Genomic DNA, 24,228 nt, shown 5'->3' with positions numbered 1-24,228 from the left:
AAGGAAACGCAGAACTAAAAGACATTATACCAGAACGTATTAAAGGAGGGGCGTTAGTTACACCCCAACACATAAGTGAGGGTATGCATCCATCACAAGAAAAATACAAACCTGAAACAACAGAGTCTGAGATTGATATGGAGCCCAGAGTCATAGAACCGTCAGTAACAGATAAAACCAAGACAGATATGAAGCCCGACTACAAAACAGAAGTGTGTCCAGAATACGGAGAAGTTTCCACTAAGCAAACGGAAGCAGAAGTCGAACATCTGGAAGCAGACTTCAGATCTATCCCTCCCCAGGAAGTTCAAACCTTAAGCACAAAGGAGGGAAAAGCTCAGTCTCTCACAGAAAAGAAGGTTTTTTCTTTGGAGCCAGTAAAGAAGGAAATTATCTGCCTCCAAGAATCTTCCAGAGGTATAAAAAGGGAAAAGCGTTATGTGTCACTAAGCACGTGTTTTTGATCTGAGCACCAAACATTGTCGTGCACCTCTTTGTTTTCATTCATTCAAGGATTTCAGTGTCAAACTTCATCATTTCAAGAGGATCTCATGTCACATCACCCATCGTGTTTGGGCACAACATATATTCTTGCTTCTTGTGAAGAACCGTCATGCTATCAACTGAGACAGTCTGTCATCATCACATCTCTCTTTTTTACCTGCCACAGATTTTGAGTTCTTCTAATCTTTGTTCATTGTTTCACTCTTCCTGTTTTTATTGATATTGTTTTGCACAGATGAGGTGAGGAATGTGAACAGCCTTACCTCTTCCTATTCTGTCTGTTTTTATCACAGATTGTTTTGTGTTCTGTGTTTTATGTCCTTGCATGGCTCAGTGCTCACCGTATCAGTCTTAGTGAGTCCTAATTGTCTTATAATTTCATTTCCAAGTTCCTGTAAAGGAGAAGGAATCACCCCCACAAGTCAAAGAAGAACTAGTAAAGCCAGCTGCTCCTGAAGCAGGTTTGTATTTCTGTTTTTACGTCTGTGTGTTTCTGTGCAAGCTTAATTCTTAAGGCATTCGTAAAAGAGTGTCACTCTTAAGTAGATATGAATCTTTGAGACTGAGAGTGTCTGCAGAGCTTTCAGTTGAATTCCCTGTTTGCCTTGTACTTGAAGTGAGCAAACCACAGGCTGCTGTAAAAGTTCAAGAAGCTGTCAAAAAGCCTAAAGTCACTGACAAAACAGAGAAGTTGGAGAAGAAAGTGACTCCTAAAGAAGAAACCAAGCCAGGTATCCAGACAAGATTCCTTAAAGAATTGATACCAACACTGTGTGTCTCGTAGTGATGCTTTGCAATACTTCAACTTCCTATTCTTTTATAATTGAAGTGACCAAGTATCAACATGTCGAGAAGACTGAAGAAACAACAAAGATGGTTGTGGAAGAAGAAAAATCAATTGTAGTAGAGAAGATAGTTCCTGAGACACTCCGAGGTATTTGAAGAACTGAGAGAGAAACAAACTCTTTGTTTCGGGTTTCAGTCCTTTTCATCTTTCACCCTCATCTTGTTTAATCACTGTAGTTTGATCGGGTTGGTAAGACATTCAGTAGCAGTATAGTCTCTAACTATAGTCTTACAATGTTTTCCTTTTCACGTTGTCTCCCTGTTCTTCAGTGTTAATTCACTTTACCTTGAATCCAGCATGAGCATGCCCCTTATATCACCTCTTATATTCCTTGTAATCCAGCTAAATCAAGTGATACTGGAGTACTTTGCTTTGTGTCGTCCACATTCTGTTTCTGAATGTGTTCGATGACAAATTCTTACAGTTCTTAAGAGTTTCTAAACAATGAAAATGCTCTTCATGACAGATTAGATGGCCTGATTAACAAGTTTTTGAACTATACTTTTGTATTAGATGAAACCAAGGGACCTGTCCAAGCACCAGGAGGAGCCAAGAAAGGTAGGACCAACAATTACCTTTCATTTCACTCAAGTCCAAACATTGTGATGTCATCAATAAATATTTGCCCCCTCATTCTGTTACAGCACCAAATAGCATTCCCATATATAAAACCTTCAAAACATCTATTTGAATTTCTTATACACTTTTAGGAGTTTAACATTAATTAGTTCTAAAATACATATTGAAGCAAACACTGTTGTCTTCTTTTGTGTGAGTCTTCCTGTTTGTCTGCTTTGTTTCTGTTACTGTTGTCATGTAATCTTAAGTTGTTTTAGAATTAGCTTTTTTATTTTCTTTCCATTTGTACTTTATATTTTTGTAATGTCAGATAATTGTCAGTAAGTAATGTTAAACCTTTGCTGCCTCAGAAATGATGGTTCTGCACAAAAAGGGTAAAATTCAGTTGGAAGAGGCTGGGACATTTGAGATTCCCACCTTGAAGAAAACAACTACAGTCATGAGGGAATTTGAAGAGGAGCATGAGATGATCAAACTGAAGAAGATTCCATCGGTTCCACTTAAAGAGTCTGAAGAAGAAGAAAAACCTCAGAAGGTCACCAAGACCACAGTGTGTGAGGTTGAGCACATGGTTTACAAAGAAGAAGTTGTCGAGATGTCAGTTGCCACCAGGAGAACCGTAGAGGAGAGGAAACCTAGAGAGAAAGCAGATGTGGTGAAAAAGCCAGAAATCACAAAGCCCAAAGACAAGGAACAGAAAGAAGCTCCTAAAGATGTTTGGACCCGGCAGAAAGTCGTCCCACAGGATGAGAAACCAGAAGATAAGATTTCTCTGAAGAAAACTCCCAAAGCCTTAAAGGAGGAGGAACCAGCTCCACCTAGTGCAGCTTTGAAGAAGGTGAAAAAATTGCCTTCAGATGAAGTAGAAGCAGAAGTAGTTAAGCTAAAACCATTTGAGAAGCCTGTTAAGCCATCTGACGAGCCAGATAAAGCTGAGAAGGATCGGCCAGAGAGGGACGCTGTACCTTTCCAGAAGGGAGAGAGGATCCCGAGAGAGGTGGAAACCAAGAAAACTCCAACGAAACTGGACACAGCTCCTGCAGAGGAAAAGGAGCCACCAGCCAAGGTGCTGAAACCAATAGATAAAAAGAAAACTCCAGAGAAAGAGCCTGATGAGGTTAAAGCACCAACCAAGGTGAAGAAAATCCCAACACAAGAACAAGAGATTGAAAGTGTGAAGCTGAAGCCCTTCACCAGGCCTTCCAAAGAGGCTGCAGAGCCTGAGAAGAAACCACAAGAGGACAAAGAAAGGAAGCCAACAGACGAACTGCGCCATCGCCGCACAAGTCCAGCTGAAAAACTGAAAGAACCAGAGAGGGAAGCAAGACCTAAGAAACCTGAGGTACCTGAAGCTCCGGAGAAGAAGCCAGATAAGGTAAAGGAGGCTGAAGCGGTTCCTGCAGAGGAGACCGTGTCTCGTGTTCCAGCTGCTGTTGAGAAACCTGAGAAGGTTCCTGAGGAGCCTAAACATCTGCAGCTGAAGAAAGGAGTCATACCAAAGGCTAAAGAAGAAAAGGAAGAAGTGTCTTTGAAGCCTGTGGAGCAGCTGAAGAAGATTGAGCTGAAAAAGACACCATCTCCTAAGATTGAGAAGCTTAAAGAAGCGGAGAAGGTCCCAGTTGAGAGGAAGTCCAGTATCGATAAACTGAAAAAGATTCCTAAAATTGTTTCACCAAAAGAGTCTATTGAAGCTGTCACTCTCAAAAAGGTCCCAAAGAAGCCTTCACCAGCGGAGGAGAAAGTTACAGAACCAGCAAAGCCTGATAAAGGAAAGGTTCCCCTAGTGAAAAAAGTTTCTCCTGGTGCAGTGCGGCCAAAGGAAGAAGTGCCAAAAGAGGAGTTTGTGCCTGAGGAAGAGGAGGAAGCGGGCTTGGAGCTGGTTCCCAGCGAGAGTTATGGCTCTGAAGACTGGGAAGGTGAAGCAGAGGAAGGTGCTCTGGAGGTTCCAGGTGTGGCCCGGAGAGGTGAGATGGTGGCGGCTCCAACATGTTGGGTGATGACTGGAAAAAACCCTCCCTTCATTCCTTGAATAATCTCTACCCATTCCCACTATCATGCCTCCATTTAAAGTGTTTTTACCTCATCGTATCTTAAATGTGACGCAATTGACACCATCTTATACTTATGTTAATTACCACTCTCATCTTGTCATATTCATTGCTTTATGTCATCTGTGTTATATCATTTCATTCTTGTGAGTCCCCATTTGTGCCATCTTTACATTTCTGTTTGTTATGTTTGTTTGTTTGTTTGTCTTCATGGTGTAACCTCAATATGTCTTCATCAATTCATGTAATGTCTTAATTATACATTATTCATCCATTTGTGTTGTCTATGTTATTTATCACCAATGCATTTCATTCATATATTTACCATCATCATTACTTCATGTTTCCCTATGCATTGAAGTTGACATCACATTCCCCTACCACTGTTTATGAATACATTAGCATATGATTATGTTGTGTGCAGCACATTCATTTCTATTGTCTTTAAACAGAGGGTCAACCATCAGAAGAAGCAGCAGGAAGAGGTAGAGGTAGAGGGCTGAAACGTAAGTCATCTTAATAAATCAATTGAATTCTCAGCAGAGATGGTGCCACAGCATCTATCTTGAAATTCAAATGTTAATTGATTGTCTTCCTTTCTTATTCCAGCCAAGCAGACCCCATCCCCTGGAGAAGGCAGGGGCCGCGGTCTGAAACCTGGTGGCAGAGGTCCAACACCACCAGAAGACCCATTCGGAGGGTTCAAACTCAAAGCTGTCCCTCTGAAGTTCACCAAGAAGCTTCAGGACATCGTGTTGAAGGAGGCTGAGTCTATCGGCTCTGCTGCTGTGTTTGAATGTGAGGTCTCGCCTTCCACTGCTATCACCACATGGATGATAGATGACAGCAACCTGCGTGAGAGCCCCAAACACAAATTCACCTCTGATGGGAAAGATCGCAAGTTGAGCATTATTGATGTCCAGCTGTCTGACAGGGGGGAATATACTTGTGTGGCCAAGAATGCTGGCAAGGAAATATCATGCAAAGCCAAGCTCATTGTTGAAGGTACGTTAATCTAAAATACCACCAAAGATACTCATCTAATCTTCTGTAAGTCTTTGTCAGATTGCTCATCATGTTATTGTCTTCCCACAGAGCTACCTGTGAAGTGGATCAAAGAGTTGGAGGAGGAGACTTCTGCTCTGAAGGGTCAGCCTATATATATGACCTGTGAGTTGAACAAAGAGAGAGAGGTGATATGGAAGAAGGACGGGGAAGTCCTGAAGAAAAAAGCCGGCAAGGTTCAGATTAATATTATTGGTATGGGGCACGCTGTGACCATCCAGAAGAGTTCAGAGGAAGATGCAGGAAAATACTCGTGTGAAGTGTCCGGACAGGAGGATGTGAAGACTGCAACAAATGTCAAAGTGATTGGTAAGCAGTGGAAGATATTGTACATAAACACAGTCACACAAATAAATACCAGGCGTGGAGCTCTGGTCCTCTGAAATGAAGCCAACCAGGAAGTAACTTAGAGCTGCATTCTATCAAAAGGCCACCAGGGGGCGACCGTCTCTATACAAGTCAATGGAGAATTCACCAACTTCTCACTTGATTTCTAAACTCAGTAAACGTTTTCAAAATGTGTTTATGGTCTCAATCGCTAGTTTAAAGCCTTCTTCAATGCAGTATGATGTTCATTTGGGACATTTTGGCCTCCCTGATTTTATATGTGACGATAAAGCAGGGTATGCATTAGGGCGTGGCTACGTCCTGATTGACAGGTTGATTGACCAATGTCCTCAAGATCCAGCCCTCTTAACCATAGCAACCTCCCTGCTGTCATTTAAGGAATGACATTAGGTCAGTCTGCTGGGGGTTTAGGCAGCTTCCAGTGTAGAAGGATACGCCTGCAGACAATCAGAGAGGCAAATGCTAAAACATTTAATGTCTGCTTACTGAATTCTGAGTAATTTGAGGGAACTCCAAAAACAGCAATGAGCACACAGGGAGTGATAGCTATACCCAGAACCCTGTTAGCCTTGAGCATGACAAGAAAGTATGGACTAAGTCAGCTGGGACAAGACATCATCATTGTCTTACATTGATCTGAACATCATACGGCTTGATGTACCATTCAAAACTAGATGTCCTGCAGTTACATTCAGATATTCAGATATTCAACGGTAGGATATTGCAAATACAGATTGGCTTGGATTCTTACGCCTAAACATGGCTTAAAACTGCAGAAGTCCCTGAAAACCACCTGAAGCTAGATCTAGTAATCCTGAGTTATTGCCACTGCTTTGAGGCACATTGTCTATGTAGTGGTGTAATGATGTAATGGTGTAATGGACACTTACCATGTTAAACTCCCAACAGAAATCGTTAAGGATTGGATAGTGAAACCACTGAAAGACCAGCATGTGAAACCAAAGGCTGCTGCTACATTTAAATGTGAACTCTACAAGGAGACTCCCAACTGGAAGTGGATCAAAGGAGAGACTGAGATCCCTTCTTCTGACAAGATTGAGATCAAGCAGGACGGCAAATCGCTGACCCTCACCATCAAGAACTGTCAGCCTGAGGATGTGGCAGAGTATTCCTTAGAGGTGGAAGGACGAGTCTACACCGCCAAACTAACACTAGGAGGTTTATTTACCTTTTTACCTTTCTGTAAACCTCCTGCCGTCCTCACGGGTCAAACTGACCCCGTTTTCTTTCCTTCCTCCCTCTTTCTTTAATTTTCCTTTGTTCTTCCCCTCCCTCATTCTTTGCTCCCTCCTCCTTCCAAACTTCTTTCCACATTTCCTTCCATCCTTCCTTCCATCCTCTTTTCCTTTCTTCCTTCCTCCCTCCCTCCTTACTCCTTTACTTCCTTCCTCCTTTCCTTCCTTCCTTCCTCCTTTCCTCCCTCCCTCATTACTCCTTTCTTCCTTCCTCCCTCCCTCCCTCCGTCCTTACTCCTTTCCTTCCTTCCTCCTTTCCTCCCTCCCTCCTTACACTTTTCCTTCCCACCTCCTTTTCTTTCCTTCTTTCCTCCCTCCTTCCTTACTCCTTTCCTTCTTTCCTTCCCTCCTTACCTTTCTTCCTTCCATCCCTCCTTACTCCTTTCCTTCCTTCCTGCTTTTCTTCCTTCCTCCTTTCCTCCCTCCCTCCTTACTCCTTTCCTTCCTTCATCTTTTCCTCCTTATTCCTTTCCTTCCTTCCTTTCTTCCTTCCTCCTTCTGTCCCTGCTTCCTCCTTTCCTTCCTTCCTTCCTTCCTTCCTTCCTTCCTTCCTTCCTTCCCTCCCTCCTCCTTCCTTCCTTGACCTGAGGACAACAGGAGGGTTACGTCCCTCAATGACTTTCCTTTCCTTTTTATCATTCTGTTGATATTCATTCCCAAATAAAAACCTCTTCCTCAGAGCGGGAAGCTGAAATTCTGAAGCCGCTGGTGAGCGTTGAGATAGTCGAGAAGGAAGATGCCACGTTTGAAACAGAAATCTCTGAGGAGGATATTCCTGGAGAATGGAAGCTCAAGGGAGAGGTTTTGACAAGATCCCCGGTAAGACTGGATGGATCCTGTCACATTAAGTCTCGTGTGTGTTTGTGCATTTTATATAAATTAAATTCTATATATTCATCAGACATGCGAGATCCAAATGGAAGGTGCAGTGCGTAAACTGACACTGAAGAACTGTCAGCTGGACCAAGCCGGCGAAGTGACCTACCAGGCTCTGAATGCCACAACCAGCGCAATGCTGAATGTGAAAGGTAAGGAGACCCCCTGGTGTTCAGGACGGGAATTACAGCCTACCTTACTGTTACTGTTCCTGTTCGGATATTATCTGTAAAAATAAAGGTGTAAAGTCCGCTGATAATAAAGCCTTGGGGCATGAGAGCGGACCTTAACTCTTTATTTAACATGGTTGATGAGTTGAATTCATGGCGATGAAGCGTTCAGTGAGACTTTTTGCAGCTCAAGAGGATCAGAAGACATTTTTGAGTTCCAATCTCGACTATTTCCAGAGTCCTTCATTTATTCTGTTATCTATTATCTGTTGTTCTGTTAATGTTACTTGTTCTGTTTGTTCAGTGGAAATGTAAATGTGTCTGGTCTGATGTTTGAAATGTGTGTGTTGATGTCACTCTATATTTGTACTGTTTGTGGTACATGTGTTTTATGTTAATCTACATCCAGTGGCAAGTTTATTCCTTACACCATGTTCTTTAATCAATAGCTCCTGCAGACATGAAGTCACTTTAGGTTCTTCTACCTTCAATGAATAGAGTTCAGTAACTGCCTGATTTAATGTTAGGATAGGGTTAGGGTTAGGGCAACTGATCATTCCCAACAGTCACAAACAGGAAGTAGCCAGCAAACAGGAAGTAGCCAGTCTGGTTAGGATTTGATTGAATCTAACTGAAGCCTGATAGAAAGAAGAACGTCCTGAAGAATGAAGATTCAAGTCAGAACACAGTTTGATTTGAACCAAACATAAAGAAGAATTGGTCCTTCCTCGCATCAACACTACAGTTATTGTTTGATGAAAGCTTCCTTGGCAAACATGAAGACCCTTGTTAGGTAGAAAGACAGCATTCAGCCTTTAGTTCCAGTAGATCTGGCCGCAAAGAAGACAAACGGTCCTGGGATGCAAGATGACGTCAGTTTGCTGCTATGGCCAGAAGACGACCTGAAGATGTCTCTGATAGTTTTTCTGTTGGATCAGATGTGATGAGCTGCACTTAGCATCAGTTAGCCACAGCGAGTCTGCAACAAGGAAGGACTCAGGTTTTCAGAGGGTTAGGGTTAAACTTCTAGAGCCATAGAAGAGTAAACTCACCACCGACTGTAGACTGTTGTGTTGTTCATGTGTGTTGCTTTGTGTATTTCCTGACTGTAGACTGTTGTGTTGTTCATGTGTGTGGTGTTTTGTGTATTTACTGTACCTGTGTCACCTTTTAACCCAGAAATCGAAATGGAGTTTATTGTCCCGCTGAAGGACGTTACGGTGCCTGAAAAGAAACAGGCCAAGTTTGAATGCACTGTCACAAAGGATGTTTCTAAAGTCATGTGGTATAGAGGGGATGACGTCATCACCCCTGACCAAAAGTATGACATCATCGATGACGGAAAGAAGCATATGCTAATCATTAACTGCTGTGAGTTTGATGACGAGGATGAATATATGATTGATGTTTTGGACAAAACAGCAACAGCTAGACTCACGGTGGAGGGTAAGTGCTGGACTCAAGCAGCAGAACCTTTAATGTGATGACTATTCGCTGAGTTGGTTACCTCCTCTCTTGAGCTAACTCATATGAATATTCCTTACTAATATAATTATAGGTATCAGGCTCAAATTTATCTCGCCGATAAAGGACCAAACTGTGAAGGAAGGCCAAACGGCTCGGTTCGAGCTGGAGCTCTCTCATGAGAACATCCCCGTCACCTGGTACAAGAACGACGTTAAGATCCACCCGAGCAGAACAGTGGTCACTCATGTGGATGGAAAGAAACACGTGCTAGAAATAAAGGATGTAACTCTAGATGATATTTGCCAAATTAAAGCTGAGGCTAAAGGAATCCCTTGCATGGCCAACCTGACGGTCATAGGTAAACCAACCATAGTCACCTGTCCTACTTCCTGTCCTACTTCCTGTCCCACTCATCCGATGTTTCTTCTTACTCATGACTCATTTCACAGAGTCTTCATGTTTGTGTCTGTCCAAATCCATAAATCCATCTCATTGTGTGTTTGTAAGTCATTGTTTATCAGTGTTGTGTCATTCATGTTGTTTTTCTGTTTGGCACATTCATCCTCGTCTTTCATTGACCATCTTCTGTTTTGTTTGTCTTGTATTTTATATATACGAGTGTTTTATATGTGCAATGGGAAGTCACCCAAACATTTGCCTTCCAGAGGGCGACCCGTACTTCACCGTTAAACTGCAGGACTATACCGCAGTGGAGAAAGACAAGGTGGTTCTAGATTGTGAACTCAGCAAAGACGTGGATGTCATGTGGTACCACAATGAGGCCGAAGTTAAGGCCTCTAAAATGATTACCATTAAGGCCGAGGGCAAACGCAGGACCCTCATCATCAGGAAAGTCGATGACAATGACAAAGGGCAATACGTATGTGATTGTGGAACAGACAAGACGACAGCAATGCTTTATATTGAAGGTAAAGGCAGATTTTGCTTTTTTGCCACACTCCTTCCTGCCTCCTAACCTCACCTCAAGTCCAGTCACACAGATTTTTGTACCGTTTTGCACTTTTCCCATTGCTCTCATCACTTCTTAATTAGCACTATGAAGACATGAATGTGGTCACCCTCACCTCTTTCCCTTTCCAAACAAGGCTCTCTTGTAGCGTTCTTCCACCAGAATGTGTGTCTTTGACTTTTCTGTTGTATTGTCTCTGCCCTTTACACAACTCTGGCACTTCTAGATCTATAGGATAGGATACGATAGGATGGGCTAGGATGGCAAAGGATAGGATGGGCTAGGATGGCAAAGGATAGGATACGATAGGATGGGCTAGGATAGGATACGATAGGATGGGCTAGGATAGGATACGATAGGATGGGATAGGATACGATAGGATGGGCTAGGAAACGATAGGATGGGATAGGACACGATAGGATACGATAGGATGGGCTAGGATACGATAGGATACAATAAGACACGATAGGACACGATAGGATGGGAAAGAATGGGATAGGATACGATAGGATACGATAGGATACGATAGGACGGGAGAGGATACGATAGGATGGGATACGATAGGATACGATAGGATGGGATAGGATACGATAGGACACGATAGGACACGATAGGACACGATAGGATACGATAGGATGGCAAAGGATGGGATACGATAGGATGGCAAAGGATGGGATACGATAGGATGCGATAGGATGGCAAAGGATGGGATACGATAGGATACGATAGGATGGGATAGGACACGATACGATAGGATGGAATGGGAAAGGATAGGATACAATAGGATACGAAATTATACAATAGGATACGGTAGGATATGATAGGATGGGAAAGGATAGATCAGCCAATATTGAGAGCCATTTCTTTTTTGATGGTAATATGAAAAGTTTGCTCAGGGCACAATAGAGGAGGTCACTATGAGGTAACTATGAGATGAGGTTTCTACACAGTGTCAGTTTCCTCTTATTACTATCTGTGCCTGTCTTTCGTCAGAGTCTGTGCATATTTATGTGTGTGTGTGTGTATGTAAGTGAACTTTCTGTGAGCTCTTAAATGTTTTGAGTCTTCAGTAAGAGTTCTGTTCCCTCTCTGAAACGTTAGCTCGGCCCATCAAGATCGTTCGGCCGATGTACGGCACTGAGGTGTTTGATGGCGAGACGGCTCGATTCGAGGTTGAGCTCAGTGAGGACGATGTTCACGGCCAATGGACGCTCAATGGAGAAGTCCTCAGTCCATCTGCCGTATGTCTCAAAAACTATTCATCTCTTTACTTTGGTTCACTTCACTTTTAATTTCACTGAATAAGGACTTTTTTTTTTTAAGAATCAAAAGTCTTGAAATGTTTTCATTCACATATCTAACCTGACAGGGTATGAAGTATGTGAATGTTAAACGTTTCATTAACCCTCCTGTTGTCCTCGAGTCAAGGAAGGAAGGAAGGAAGGGAGGAAAGGAGGGAGTAAGGAAGGTAGGAGGGAGGGAAGGAAAGGAGGAAGGAGGGTAGGAGGGAGAAGGAAAGGAGGGAGGGAGGAAGGGAAGAAGGAAGGATGAAGGGAGGGAGGGAGGGAAGGAAAGGAGGAAGGAACGAGGGAGGGAGGAAGGAAGGTAGGAGGGAGGGAGGAAGGAAGAAGGGAGAGAGGAAAGAAGGACAGAAGGAAAGAAGGACAGAAAGAAGGAAAGTAGGGAGGAAAGAAGGAAGGAGGGAGTAAGGTAGGGGGAAGGAAAGAAAGGGAGAAGGAGGGAGGGAGGACAGACGGAAGGAAGGAAAGAAGGAGGGAGTAAGGTTTTTAATTTCACTAAATAAGGACTTTTTTTTTTTAAGAATCAAAAGTCTTGAAACGTTTTCATTCACATATCTAACCTGTCAGGGTATGAAGTATGTGAATGTTAAACGTTTCATTAACCCTCCTGTTGTCCTCGAGTCAAGGAAGGACGTTAGGAAGGGAGAAGGAAAGGAAGGAAGGAAGGAAAGGAAGGGAAGAAGGAAGGAGGAAGGGATGGAGGGAGGCAGAGAAGGAAAGGAAGGAAGAAAGGATGGAAGCAAAGGAGGGAAGAAGGAAGGTAGGAGGGAGGGAGGAAGGAAAGAAGAAAGGAGGGAGGGAAGGAATGAAAGAAGGTAGGAGGGAGGGAGGAAGGAAAGAAGAAAGGAGGGAAGAAGAAAGGTAGGAGGGGGGGAGGAAGGAAAGAAGAAAGGAGGGAAGAAGGAAGGTAGGAGGGAGGAAGGAAAGAAGAAAGGAGGGAGGGAGGAAGGAAGGTAAGAGGGAGGGAGGAAGGAAGAAGGGAGAGAGGAAAGAAGGACAGAAAGAAGGAAAGTAGGGAGGAAAGAAGGAAGGAGGGAGTAAGGTAGGTGGAAGGAAAGAAAGGGAGAAGGAGGGAGGGAGGACAGACGGAAGGAAGGAAAGAAGGAGGGAGTAAGGTAGGGGGAAGGAAAGAAAGAGAGAAGGAGGGAGGGAGGACAGACGGAAGGAAGGAAGGTAGGTAGGAGGGAGGAAAAAATGACAGAAGGGAGGAAGGAAGGAAGAAGGGAAGGAAAGAAGGACAGAAAGAAGGAAGGAGGGAGTAATGTAGGGGGAAGGAAAGAAAGAGAAGGAGGGATGGAGGGCAGACGGAAGGAAGGACGGTAGGAGGGGGGAAGGAAGGAAGGAAGGAGGGAGGGAAGGAAGGAAGAAAAGAAGGACAGAAAGAAGGAAAGAAAGAGAGAAGGAGGGAGGAAAGAATGAAGGAAGTTAGGACAGAATGAAGGAAGGAAGGAGGGAAGTGAGGAAGGACAGAATGAAGGAAGAAAGGAAGGAAGGACAGAATGAAGGAAGGAAGGAAGGAAAGAAGGAAGGAAGGAAGGAAGGAAAGAAGGAAGGAAGGAACAGGATGACAGGAAGGTTAATAATGAATGAAAGTGAAGCTGCAGCCTTTCTGTGACGCTTTGCTTTGAGATGTTTTTGCTGAAGCTTGTCGACCGTCTGCAGGACGTAGAGATCGTGGAGGACGGAGCCAAACACACGTTGGTCTTATACAACTGCAAAGTCCCTCTCACGGGCGAGCTGGTGTTCACCGCCGCCAACGCTAAATGCTCCGCTAACCTAAAAGTCAAGGGTGAGCTCACTTCCTCAAATCTCACTTCTGGTGCAGCCTTGCTCATCTTATCGCTCTTCCCTCTGATTTCATGTTCTCTGTTCATGTTCTGATCCGATCTTTTTCATTCTCCAGCGCTCCCATGTGTGCGTTGATATTAACTCCTTATGTCTGAACCTACAGAGCTGCCCGTCTCGTTCATTACTCCGCTGGCTGACGTGCATGTGTATGAGAAGGACGAAGCAAAGTTTGAGCTGGAGATTTCTAGAGAGCCGAAAAGCTTCCGCTGGCTCAAAGGATCTCAGGAGTTATCAAACGATGACAAGTTTGAACTCGTGGTGGAGGAAAAGAAACACACTCTTATTATAAAATCTGCCAGATATGAAGATGAAGCCAAATACATGTTTGAGGCTGAAGATAAAAGAACTTCTGGGAAGCTGTTCATCAAAGGTAAATGAAGGCAGAGCAGACGTCTCCGTTAGGGAAGAATCACTCCTCTGGTGCTCTGACGCTTTAACTCTGTGTATAAAGTATTTACCAAAAGCCTTTCAACCTCTGACATCATCATTCAGTGGCCAATAGGATGGTGACGCTCTAGATACTTGTGTAAGGAAGTGACATCACCCTGCAGCAGGTTAGACATCTACTGGCTAGTTTTAGTTTGGTTTTATTTTGAAGGAATTGACTAGTTTTATTTCAGTTTTATTTTGAAGGAATTGACTAGTTTTAGTTTGGTTTTATTTTGAAGGAATTGACTAGTTTTAGTTTGGTTTTATTTTGAAGGAATTGACTAGTTTTATTTTGGTTTTATTTTGAAGGAATTAACCAGTTTTAGTTCGGTTTTACTTTGAAGGAACTGACCAGTTTTAGTTTGGTTTTATTTTGAAGGAATTGACCAGTTTTAGTTTGGTTTTATTTTGAAGGAATTGACTAGTTTTAGTTTAGTTTTTATTTAGTTTTAGTGTTTCAGGTATTCAGAGAAAGCCTTGACTTGTAGAAGCTGATGTTTTATCATCAAGTCTTTTTAATTTCATTCTTTAACCGGCTGCTGCAGGACAGGAAGCCGCTATACTGCCCCCCTCTGGAGAGGTTAGGGGTAGCGGCATACTGAATTTATCTGCAAGTCAGTTTAGTTTTAGTTAGTTTTACATTGTTCATCGTAGTTTTTATTTTAATTTCAGTTAACTAAATTATCTTTTCATTGCTAGTTTTAGTCTTAATGAACTATAATAACCCTGAGGTGGATGTGACAGTAGCAGGAAGGATATTTTAGTTTCATTGCTCATGTGGTGGTTTGAAGGCTTTTGGTCAAATATGCACTTACACTTGAGTGAGTGGAGCACTTTAAAGGACGGCCGTCTGTATGTTCAAATGTTACAGCCTCATATGTAACCACACATATATAAAATCTCTGTTTGTCAGGTATCCGTCTTGAATTTATCAAACCGATTAAGGATGTGACCGTGAAGGAACGTGAGACAGCAGAGTTCAGCGTTGAGCTCTCTCACGATAAGGTCCCGGTGGTCTGGTACCGGAACGACACCCGCCTGCACCCCAGCAAGGTGGTGCACATGTCCGAGGCGGGAAAGGTCCACACGCTGGCCTTCAAAGAGGTCACCGTTGACGACACCTCCATGATCAAAGTTGAGGCCATGGGTAAAACCTCAGAGGCCATGCTCACTGTACTCGGTTAGTATCGATGTCTGGAAGGACTCGACTCCTTGATTCTCTCACAGGAAGCTGCTGTTTAACTTTTTATTATCACTTTAAATGAAAAGTCTGTTTCTGGAGTCCTCGGTGCTAGTCCAGATTTCTTTTTAACCCTCCTATTGTCCTCAAGTCAAGGAAGGAAGGGAGGGAGGGAGGAAGGGAAGAAGAAGGACGGAAAGGAGGGAAGGAGGAAGGAAGGGAGGGAGGGAGGGAAGAAGAAGGACGGAAATGAGGAAGGAGGGAGGGAGGAATAAGGAAGGAAAGGAGGGAGGAAGAAGGAAGGAAAGGAGGGAAGGGAGGGAGGGAAGGATGAAGGGAGGAAGAAGGACGGGAAGGAGGAAGAAGGAAGGGAGGGAGGGAGGAAGGAGGAAGAAGGACGGAAAGGAGGAAGAAGGAAGGGAGGGATGGAGGAAGGAAGGAAGGGAGGGATGGAGGAAGGAAAGGAGGGAGGGAGGGAGGAGGAAGGAAAGGAGGAAGGGAGGAAGAAGGATGAAAGGGTGGAGGGAGGAAAGAAGGAAGGAAAGGGTGGAGGGAGGTAGGAAAGAAGGAAGGAAAGGAGGGAGGACGGAAGAAATGCAAGGAAAGGAGAAAGAAGGAAGGAAAGGAGGGAGGGAGGGAGGAAGAAGGAAGGAAGGGAAGGGAGGAAGAAGGAAGGGAGGAAGGAAAGGAGGGAGGAAGAAGGAAGGAAAGGAGGAAGGAAGGAAGGAAGCATGGAAGGAAGAAGGAAGGAAAGGAGGGAGGAAAGGCCAGGTCAATTTGACCCGGGAGGATGATACGAAGGTTAAATGGATTCATGGAACATCATCAGCTGTTTTTTCCCCATGTGTTTAACACTTCCTGGTAGTTAACTCTTCCTGGTTGTTAACACTTCCTGGTTGTTAACACTTCCTGGTTGTTAACTCTTCCTGGTAGTTAACTCTTCCTGGTTGTTAACACTTCCTGGTTGTTAACTCTTCCTGGTAGTTAACTCTTCCTGGTTGTTAACACTTCCTGGTTGTTAACTCTTCCTGGTAGTTAACTCTTCCTGGTTGTTAACTCTTCCTGGTTGTTAACACTTCCTGGTTGTTAACACTTCCTGGTTCTTCGCCTTCCCGTCTTCTCGCCTTCCTACAGAGGGCGACCTTTACTTCACAGTTAAGCTCCAGAACTACACGGCCGTGGAGAAGGACGAGGTGGTTCTGTCCTGCGAGCTGAGCAAGGCCGCCGGCGAGGTCACATGGTTCAAAGACGGTAACCAAATCTTTCCCTCCAAGAATCTTCTCTTCCAATCAGACGGGAAGAAACGCTCGCTGGTCTTCAAGAAGGCGGCGCGGAGCGACATCGGAGCGTACACCTGCGACTGTGGCACCGACAAAACCACGGCCAACCTGGACATCGAAGGTAATACCTGCAGAGAGCCACAGCCAAACAGGAAGCAGAATCAGACCCGGTCCTCCTCCAGCCGCTGAAACCTTCATCATCATCATCATCATCATCCTCCATCATTTATTATTACTGTCTCTGAGTGTTTGTAAGATGTGTGATTTTGTAATTCAGAGTAACACCTGAGGATAAACCAACCTGAACTCATCTCATTATTATAACTGTGGTTAGAAACGTTTATTTTAGGGCTGTTAAACGATTAATTATTTTAATCGAGATTAATCGCAGAGTTTCCATAGTTAATCACGATTAATGGCGTTTTGAATTGCATGTTTAAAATCCTGTTATTTTCCATTTGAAGGCAGTTTTAAGCCCATAATGTAAAGCATTTCTTACCAGAGTGTCTTAACTGGGAATCAATCACGGCTCTGCTGCGACTCCCACACTCCAAAATGGTCCTTTGGTGGAGCTGAGGCTGGCTTGGCTGCACCTGGGTGTTTAGCGTGGAGGTGCTAACTCAAACTCCACGTACTCCGGTGGTAGTTAAACTCCGTTTGACACAGGTTGCATTTTACTTTTGACTTGTCAACTGAAGCGTCTGGAAGTGTTTTAAAGTTAAACAAGCCGTTCAAAAGTCCAGTAGCTCTCTTACTTTCCATCAGCGCGGTAGGTTTACTGCAGGAGGCCACTTCAAAGCATAGCGCTACAGCTAGAGGAGCCGTCTACGGGGGAGGAGAAGGGACAAAAAGGCTTGCAACATTAAAATGAGATTTAAAAAAATTAATGCGTTATGGATTGCATTAATCTAATGTCCTAGTTTTTACACATTAAATTGAGAAAAGCCAGATTTTAAAACAGATTTCCTCTCTAGCAGATATAAGGTACCTGATGTTCTCCAGGTTCAGTTTCATCCTTTATGAGACATTATCAGTCTGTTAGAGTTGAGATGATCTCTGGTTGGTTTATCGTCTAGAGTTTCTCTGCTCGTCTGCTTCTGCTCAAACTGTAAGTCGCTCTGAATGAGAGCGACAGCTACTCGCCAAACTGTCGTCTCCATATCCGTTGTACTTCCTGTCTCTCTGCTGTACTTCCTGTCTCTCTGCTGTACTTCCTGTCTGTCTCTCTCACCATCAGACCCTCACCTGTCTGTCTCTCTGCTCATCGGACTCTCAGCTGTCTGTCTCTCTGCTGTACTTCCTGTCTCTCTGCTGTACTTCCTCTCATCATCAGACCCTCAGCTGTCTGTCTCTCTGCTGTACTTCCTGTCTCTCTGCTGTACTTCCTGTCTGTCTCTCTCATCATCAGACCCTCAGCTGTCTGTCTCTCTGCTGTACTTCCTGTCTCTCTGCTCATCAGACCCTCAGCTGTCTGTCTCTCTGCTGTACTTCCTGTCTCTCTGCTGTACTTCCTGTCTCTCTGCTGTACTTCCTGTCTGTCTCTCTCATCATCAGACCCTCAGCTGTCTTTCTCTCTGCTGTACTTCCTGTCTCTCTGCTGTACTTCCTGTCTCTCAGCTCATCATCAGACCCTCAGCTGTCTGTCTCTCCGCTAACGTGTCTTTAACCTCTGCAGAGCGGGACATCAAGGTGGTGCGTCCGCTGTACAGTGTGGAGGTGACGGAGACGGAAGTGGCCAAGTTTGAGACGGAGATCTCAGAGGAGGATCCTCATGGAACCTGGAAGCTGAAGGGAGAGTCGCTGCATCCCTCTGCTGTAAGATCTACTATAAACTACATGGTGGTTGGGTTTATTCTCTAAGCAGGAGAAAAGGAAGGAAGGAAAGGAAAGGAAAGGAAAGGAAAGGAAAGGAAAGGAAAGGGAAGGGAAGGAAAGGAAAGGAGAAAGGAAAGGAGGAAGGAAAGAAGGAAGGGAGGAAAGGAAAGGAAAGGAGGGAGGAGGGAGGGAGGTAGGAAGGTAGGAAATAAGGACAGAGGAAAGACACAGAGAAGGAGGGAGGGAGGAAGGAAGGAAAGGAAAAGAGGGAGGAAGGAGGGAGGAAAGAAGGAAGGAAGGACAAAGGAAAGAAGGGCAGGAAAGAAAGAGAAGGAGGGAGGGAGGAAAGAAGGAAGGAAAGGAGGGAGGAAGGAAGGAAGGAAATGAAAGGAAAGGAGGGCGGTAGAAAGAAGCAAGGAAAGGAAAGAAGGAAGGAAAGGAGGGAGGAAGGAAGAAGGAAGGAAAGGAGGGAGGAAAGAAGGACAGAGGAAAGAAAGAGAGAAGGAGTAAGGGAGGAAAGAAGGAAGGAAGGGAGGGAGGAAGAAGGAAAGGAGAGAGGAAGGAAGATAGGAAAGGAAAGAAGGAAGAATATATGAGTGTTGGACAGGTCCTCAGTAATTAATCAGAATTTAGCATTTCTGCATTAAACTGAAAGAATCTCATGTTTTAGGACTTTATGAACTCTCTCTCTGCTCTCTGCCTCGTGATGAGAAGAAGAAGAAGAAGAAGAAGAAATGATTTTTGCTGACTTTCTTTTCTTCTATATTTAATTATAATTGTTTAATATTCAGGATGTGGAGATCAAACAGGAAGGAGCCAAACACATGTTGACTCTGTTTAACTGCCGTAAGGACATGGCGGGAACCGTCGACTTCGCTGCCGCTAACGCCAAGTCCTCCGCTCAGCTCAGAGTCAAAGGTGACACACACACACACACACACACACACACACACACACACACACACACACACACACACAGACACAAAGATACACACACACACAGAGACACATACACACACACACACACACACACATACTTATAATAACTCTCTCACACACACACACACACACACTTATAATAACTCTCTCTCACACACACACACACACACACACACACACACACACACACACACACTTATAATAACTCTCACACACACACACACACACACACACACACACTTATAATAACACACATACATTTATAATAACTCTCACACTACATCACTGATAAGGTTGTTTAACATTTATTGCTCTTAATCTGAAAATCTTCCTGGTTTCCTGTTTACAGTCTAATTACAGCTCTGATTCTTCTCTGTGTTAAACTAACCCAGCTTCTTCATTCTGATGTTAAAGCTGTTTTAAGAAGTCGACTCTAACATTATAAATATTTTAAATATGACATTCTTTGGTTTTTAGTCCTTTTAACAATCAGGAACAGTGGTTTGGGTTAGGGTAAGAATCTGTTCTCTCATTGGCAAGAAAAGTGATTCTTAATTCACAGCTCACCTGAATAAACAGGAAGTATCTCTTAAATCTCTTGTTGAGATGGAGACTTTATTTCAGTGTATATATATTTTAATGTATGTTGTTTCCTGTCAGACTCAGAGAGGAAATGATAATGTTGAAGTGTTCAGACTGACAGCTCGTCATCACTCAGCTTTCACTATTAAAGAGCCTTTAATTCAGCTATGAGAGGAATCCTGATGGAAATAGTTGATGTGCTTTCTCTGCGTTACCAAACCAGTTACATCGTTCTGTTACAACACCCTGAAGCGTGATGTCAGCGTGATGTCAGCGTGATGTCAGCGTGATGTCAGCGCTTTCTTTAAGTCTCAACCAACCAGAACCCAACTTCACCTGCAGAAAACTGTCTCATCACATTTTGTTCCTCAGTTTAAATCATTTTGAAGTTGAAAGTGAAATGTTTCTCAGTGAGACATTTACAATCTATTTCATATTTTATACACTGTAATAAAAGTAATTAGGTCAATATTTAAGATCCAGTGAAGAACAATCAGCATTCAATAGAAGAATCATCTCTTAACAACCAACACAGACTGTAAAGTAGAGCTGCTCCATTATGGAAAAAATCATTATCACAATTATTAAAATGATTTTTTTAAACTTTAGAAACTTGCTGCATTTATTGGACATTCGGCTTAATTAATGTTCTCTCCGAGCAGCAGCAGCAGCAGCTTCCTGTCAAAGCTTTTCAAAATAAAACCTTTGATATTGAGCACTTCTCATTATTATTATTAAAAGTAGTTTCCCCTTGATTTTATTAGTTTTGACATCGTTTGGTCCTTAAATCATAATCGTCATCAAATCTGGATTAATTGAGCAGCTTTAGTGTGAAGCTCCTTAGATGGACTTTAGACTCTCAGGCTTTAATAAACCATTTAGTTTATTTTGTGCATAAATTAGAACCTAAGAAACAGGAAGCGTCTCTTAAATCACTTGTTCAGATGGAGACTTTATTTCAGTGTATATATATTTTAATGTTTGTGTTTCCTGTCAGACTCAGAGAGGAAATGATAATGTTGAAGTGTTCAGACTGACAGCTCGTCATCACTCAGCTTTAACTATTAAAGAGCCTTTAATTCAGCTATGAGAGGAATCCTGTTAGTTTCTCTCTGTGTTACTAAACCTCAGCAGCAGCTAGTTACAACACCCTGAAGCGTGATGTCAGCTTTCTTTAAGTCTCAACCAACCAGAACCCAACTTCACCTGCAGAATGAGGTCAATATTTAAGATCCAGTGAAGAAGTTGATTTGATTTGAAAAGCAGTGAAATACTAAAACAACCAGCATTCAATAGAAGAATCATCTCTTAACAATCATCAAAGACTGTAAAGCTTCATCACTCAGCTTTAACTATTAAGAGCCTTTAATTCAGGCATGAGAGGAATCCTGACGTTACCAAACCTCAGCAGCCGTTAGTTACAACACCCTGAAGCGTGATGTCAGCTTTCTCTCTGCATGTGACGTTGGGTAACTCCTGCGAGCAGCGCTGCTTTCTCCTTTTCCAGGAAAATATGTGATTGACAGGAGCAGACTGGCTTCCCCTGATGGGCTCCCGGCCAATCGGGTCCCTCGGTAATTTTAGAAGCCTCATGCCATATCTAGAGTAGGTTCCCAGTGATTGGCAGGGGGAGGACGCGACCCCATCCCTCACTGGTCCCCGCAGCCTTATCCATCTGACGGGGGGTCCTATGCTAATTAGCCAAACCCCCCCAGAGCCGAGTCCCGGGCGGCTGCCTCCAGTTGTCCTGAAGGCTTCCAGCAGCTTCAGCTCAGCCCGCACCATGAGGACGAGCCTCTGAGGATTAGCTGATTCTCTCTCTGGGGGATTTTTTGGATTGATCGTGTAGTTTTTTTGGGGGGGGGCTAACCATGTCTTCTCCCCAATCCAAAGCCCGAGTGATCAGCCTGAACCGGCCTCTGAAGGATGTAACGGTGACGGCCGGGGAGACGGCCACCTTCGAGTGTGAGCTGTCCTACGAAGGCATTCCTGTGGAGTGGATCCTGGGAGGAACCAAGCTGGAGCCCAGCGACCGGGTAAGTCCAAACACACCTGAGAGAGAGACCCCCCCGGCCCGAGGCGGTGGGACGACGAGCACTTCCTGAAACCTTTCTGACACTAACAACACCTGCTCTCACTCACTGATCCAGAACCAGCAACATCTCCTGTCACGTTTGTACACTGTTGAGTCTTCAGAGCAGCAGCCTGTCCCAGCTTCAGCCCGTCTTCATATAAGGGCCTGCTGCTGCTGGATCAGGATTCAAGCTGAGCATTCGATCCTGGTTTTGGGATAACGCAGGAGGGGAGGCCTTTTCTGCCCCGCAAGCGTTTCTGCGGGGGTTATTTTTAACAGCTGCAGGCGGCCGGGGAGCGAGGCAGGTGGCAACAGTTAGAGATATTTGACAGCTTCAGTTTAAAAACACACGGCGTGATGTTAAATGGTTCCTCTCACCTTGAAACGCTGAAATAAGAGAGGATCAGCGCCCAGTGTGAGTCCGACTTCACGTCATAACGCAGGATTAGTTTGATTATTGGTCGTAACCTGAGAAGTCTGAGGGACACATGATCTGTCTCAGGGTTGTTTTACACTTTAAACATCAACACAGACTCACAGGATGTAGAAGATAAGTTGAGTTCTAACATGAAAACAACTTTAATTATCACACCTGAACTATTCCTACCTGTAAAATCTCAGGTCCAGTAGTTTGATGGCTCTTTTGGTTTGTTGGTTTTCTTTAGATTCAAACTAAATCAGCATTAATCAAACTTAAATCTGCTTAACTGAAGAATACAATGAGATATATTTAATCTGGAGCTTATTAAAAGTGAAGCTTGTGTTAATGTAAATAAATAAAAACAATGATCACTGATAAAATGTCACAGTTACAGTTAAAAATGAACTAAAAGAGAAGAAGACTAGGTTTAAATCCAGGTTTAGGGAGGGTTTAGTACTTTAAACTTTAAATAGTTGGTTCAACACAAAGAAAGAAAGACACAGATTCAATGAATGATTAATCCTGGATAATAAATAAAAGGTATAAAACACATTAACACAGTTTATAAGACACAGAAACATGAATCAGACTCCAGCTGGTCAATAAAACAGTTCAACATGTCAACACCTGCAACATGAAACCAACTTCAGACTCACCCACACAGAAACCAACTTCAGTCAGTAATAGATAAAACTCACCCATACACAAACCAACTTCAAACATTAACAGTTAAAACTCACCCACACACAACCCAACTTCAGACTCACCCATACACAAACCAACTTCAGACTCACCCATACACAACCCAACTTCAGACAGTAACAGTTAAAACTCAACCACACACAACCCAACTTCAGACTCACCCACACACAACCCAACTTCAGACTCACCCACACACAAACCAACTTCAGACTCACCCACACACAAACCAACTTCAGACTCACCCACACACAAACCAACTTCAAACTCACCCACACAGAAACCAACTTCAGACAGGAACAGTTAAAACTCACCCAAACACAACCCAACTTCAGACAACTCACCCATACACAAACCAACTTCAGAGAGTAACAGATAAAACTCACCCACACACAACCCAACTTCAGACAACTCACCCACACACAAACCAACTTCAGACATTAACAGTTAAAACTCACCCACACACAAACCGACTTCAGCCATTAACAGTTAAAGTGACATAAATGATAAAACCTCAGCAAAGTCAGAACTGAACTTTAATTTCAGTTCAATTAAAATGAAATGAAACATGTCTTTACAGTATATCTAGTCTTTTATCATTTAAATGTGTATTTTAACCCATCTCAATCTGCTAATCCTCATATTCCACATGGAAAACATTCAGTAATTTGCTTCCTCAGTTGTTTTTTCACATTGTAAAATCTGCTTAAATGTATTAAAACTCAGCAGTGGAGATCAGGCTCTAACATTTCACTCATCAGGATTCAAACATACAAGATCAAAAGTTATTTAATGAAGACAAAGAATAAAATGAACCCAGATGAAATGAAATGATAGTAGTTTCCAGCTGTATCTCCTCTGTGTCTCCGTCCTGCTCAGTGAGTGATGGAGCTGCTGCTGCTCCAGACAGCTCAGTGTGATATACAGCGTGTAAAAGCAGCCACCGGGGGTCAAAGGTCAGGAGGTTTAAATCGGGGGAAGCAAAGCAGCTGCTTGGGTTCCTTCTAGCTGTCAGAGCTCAGCTGACTGGCTCCCTGCTGCAGAGTCAACAACACACCAGTAAAACCAGTAAAACCAGTAAAACCATTATTACCTTTAATTACCTTTAATTACCCTCAGACAGTAAAGCCCTCAGTCAGGTCCAGACCTAAGGACTAAAGTAAACCCCCTAAAAGTTAAAGAACCTCTCAACATATCCTCATATCACACTTCTGTTGCAGCCATCAGGTCAAAGTTAAAATCTTTATCGTCATTATTTTGTGAACAATACAACGAAATTCAAAGTGCTGCTCTGTTAGCGGCTTCACATCACACTCAGTCACAGATCAAACATAAACCAATCAATAAAACACTGAAACTGATCATTAATAAAAATCACTTCATTAAATCAGAAAGTTGATTCAGCTTCAATGAAAACGAGCAGAAGACCAGCTAGCTTTAGCTTTAGCTTTAGCTTCAGCTTTAGCTTTTAGCTTTAGCTTTAGCTTCAGCTCCAAACCTGCTTTAAATAACTAATAAAGCAAACTGTGA

At 43.4% G+C, this 24,228-nt stretch overlaps 1 protein-coding gene across 1 annotated transcript in view; it reads left to right on the top strand.

Annotated features, from left to right (window-relative positions):
- The window catches only part of ttn.2 (titin, tandem duplicate 2), a 267,045-nt gene that overhangs the window by 133,475 nt on the left and 109,342 nt on the right, over positions 1 to 24,228 (top strand). The window contains 21 exon segments of the mRNA XM_053329075.1: positions 894 to 965; positions 1,122 to 1,235; positions 1,865 to 1,909; positions 2,281 to 3,894; positions 4,431 to 4,484; positions 4,588 to 4,983; positions 5,074 to 5,352; positions 6,301 to 6,570; positions 7,327 to 7,466; positions 7,549 to 7,675; positions 8,873 to 9,139; positions 9,252 to 9,518; positions 9,826 to 10,089; positions 11,232 to 11,371; positions 13,094 to 13,220; positions 13,383 to 13,649; positions 14,622 to 14,888; positions 16,023 to 16,289; positions 17,844 to 17,983; positions 18,775 to 18,901; positions 21,398 to 21,540. Of these exon segments, the coding sequence (XP_053185050.1) occupies positions 894 to 965; positions 1,122 to 1,235; positions 1,865 to 1,909; positions 2,281 to 3,894; positions 4,431 to 4,484; positions 4,588 to 4,983; positions 5,074 to 5,352; positions 6,301 to 6,570; positions 7,327 to 7,466; positions 7,549 to 7,675; positions 8,873 to 9,139; positions 9,252 to 9,518; positions 9,826 to 10,089; positions 11,232 to 11,371; positions 13,094 to 13,220; positions 13,383 to 13,649; positions 14,622 to 14,888; positions 16,023 to 16,289; positions 17,844 to 17,983; positions 18,775 to 18,901; positions 21,398 to 21,540 (5,387 nt within the window).

Source organism: Scomber japonicus, chromosome 11, assembly GCF_027409825.1.
Source record: "Scomber japonicus isolate fScoJap1 chromosome 11, fScoJap1.pri, whole genome shotgun sequence".
NCBI classification, from domain to species: Eukaryota; Metazoa; Chordata; class Actinopteri; order Scombriformes; family Scombridae; genus Scomber; species Scomber japonicus.
The sequence above is the reverse complement of the archived record's forward strand: the minus strand, read 5'-3'. Positions and strand labels throughout refer to the sequence as shown.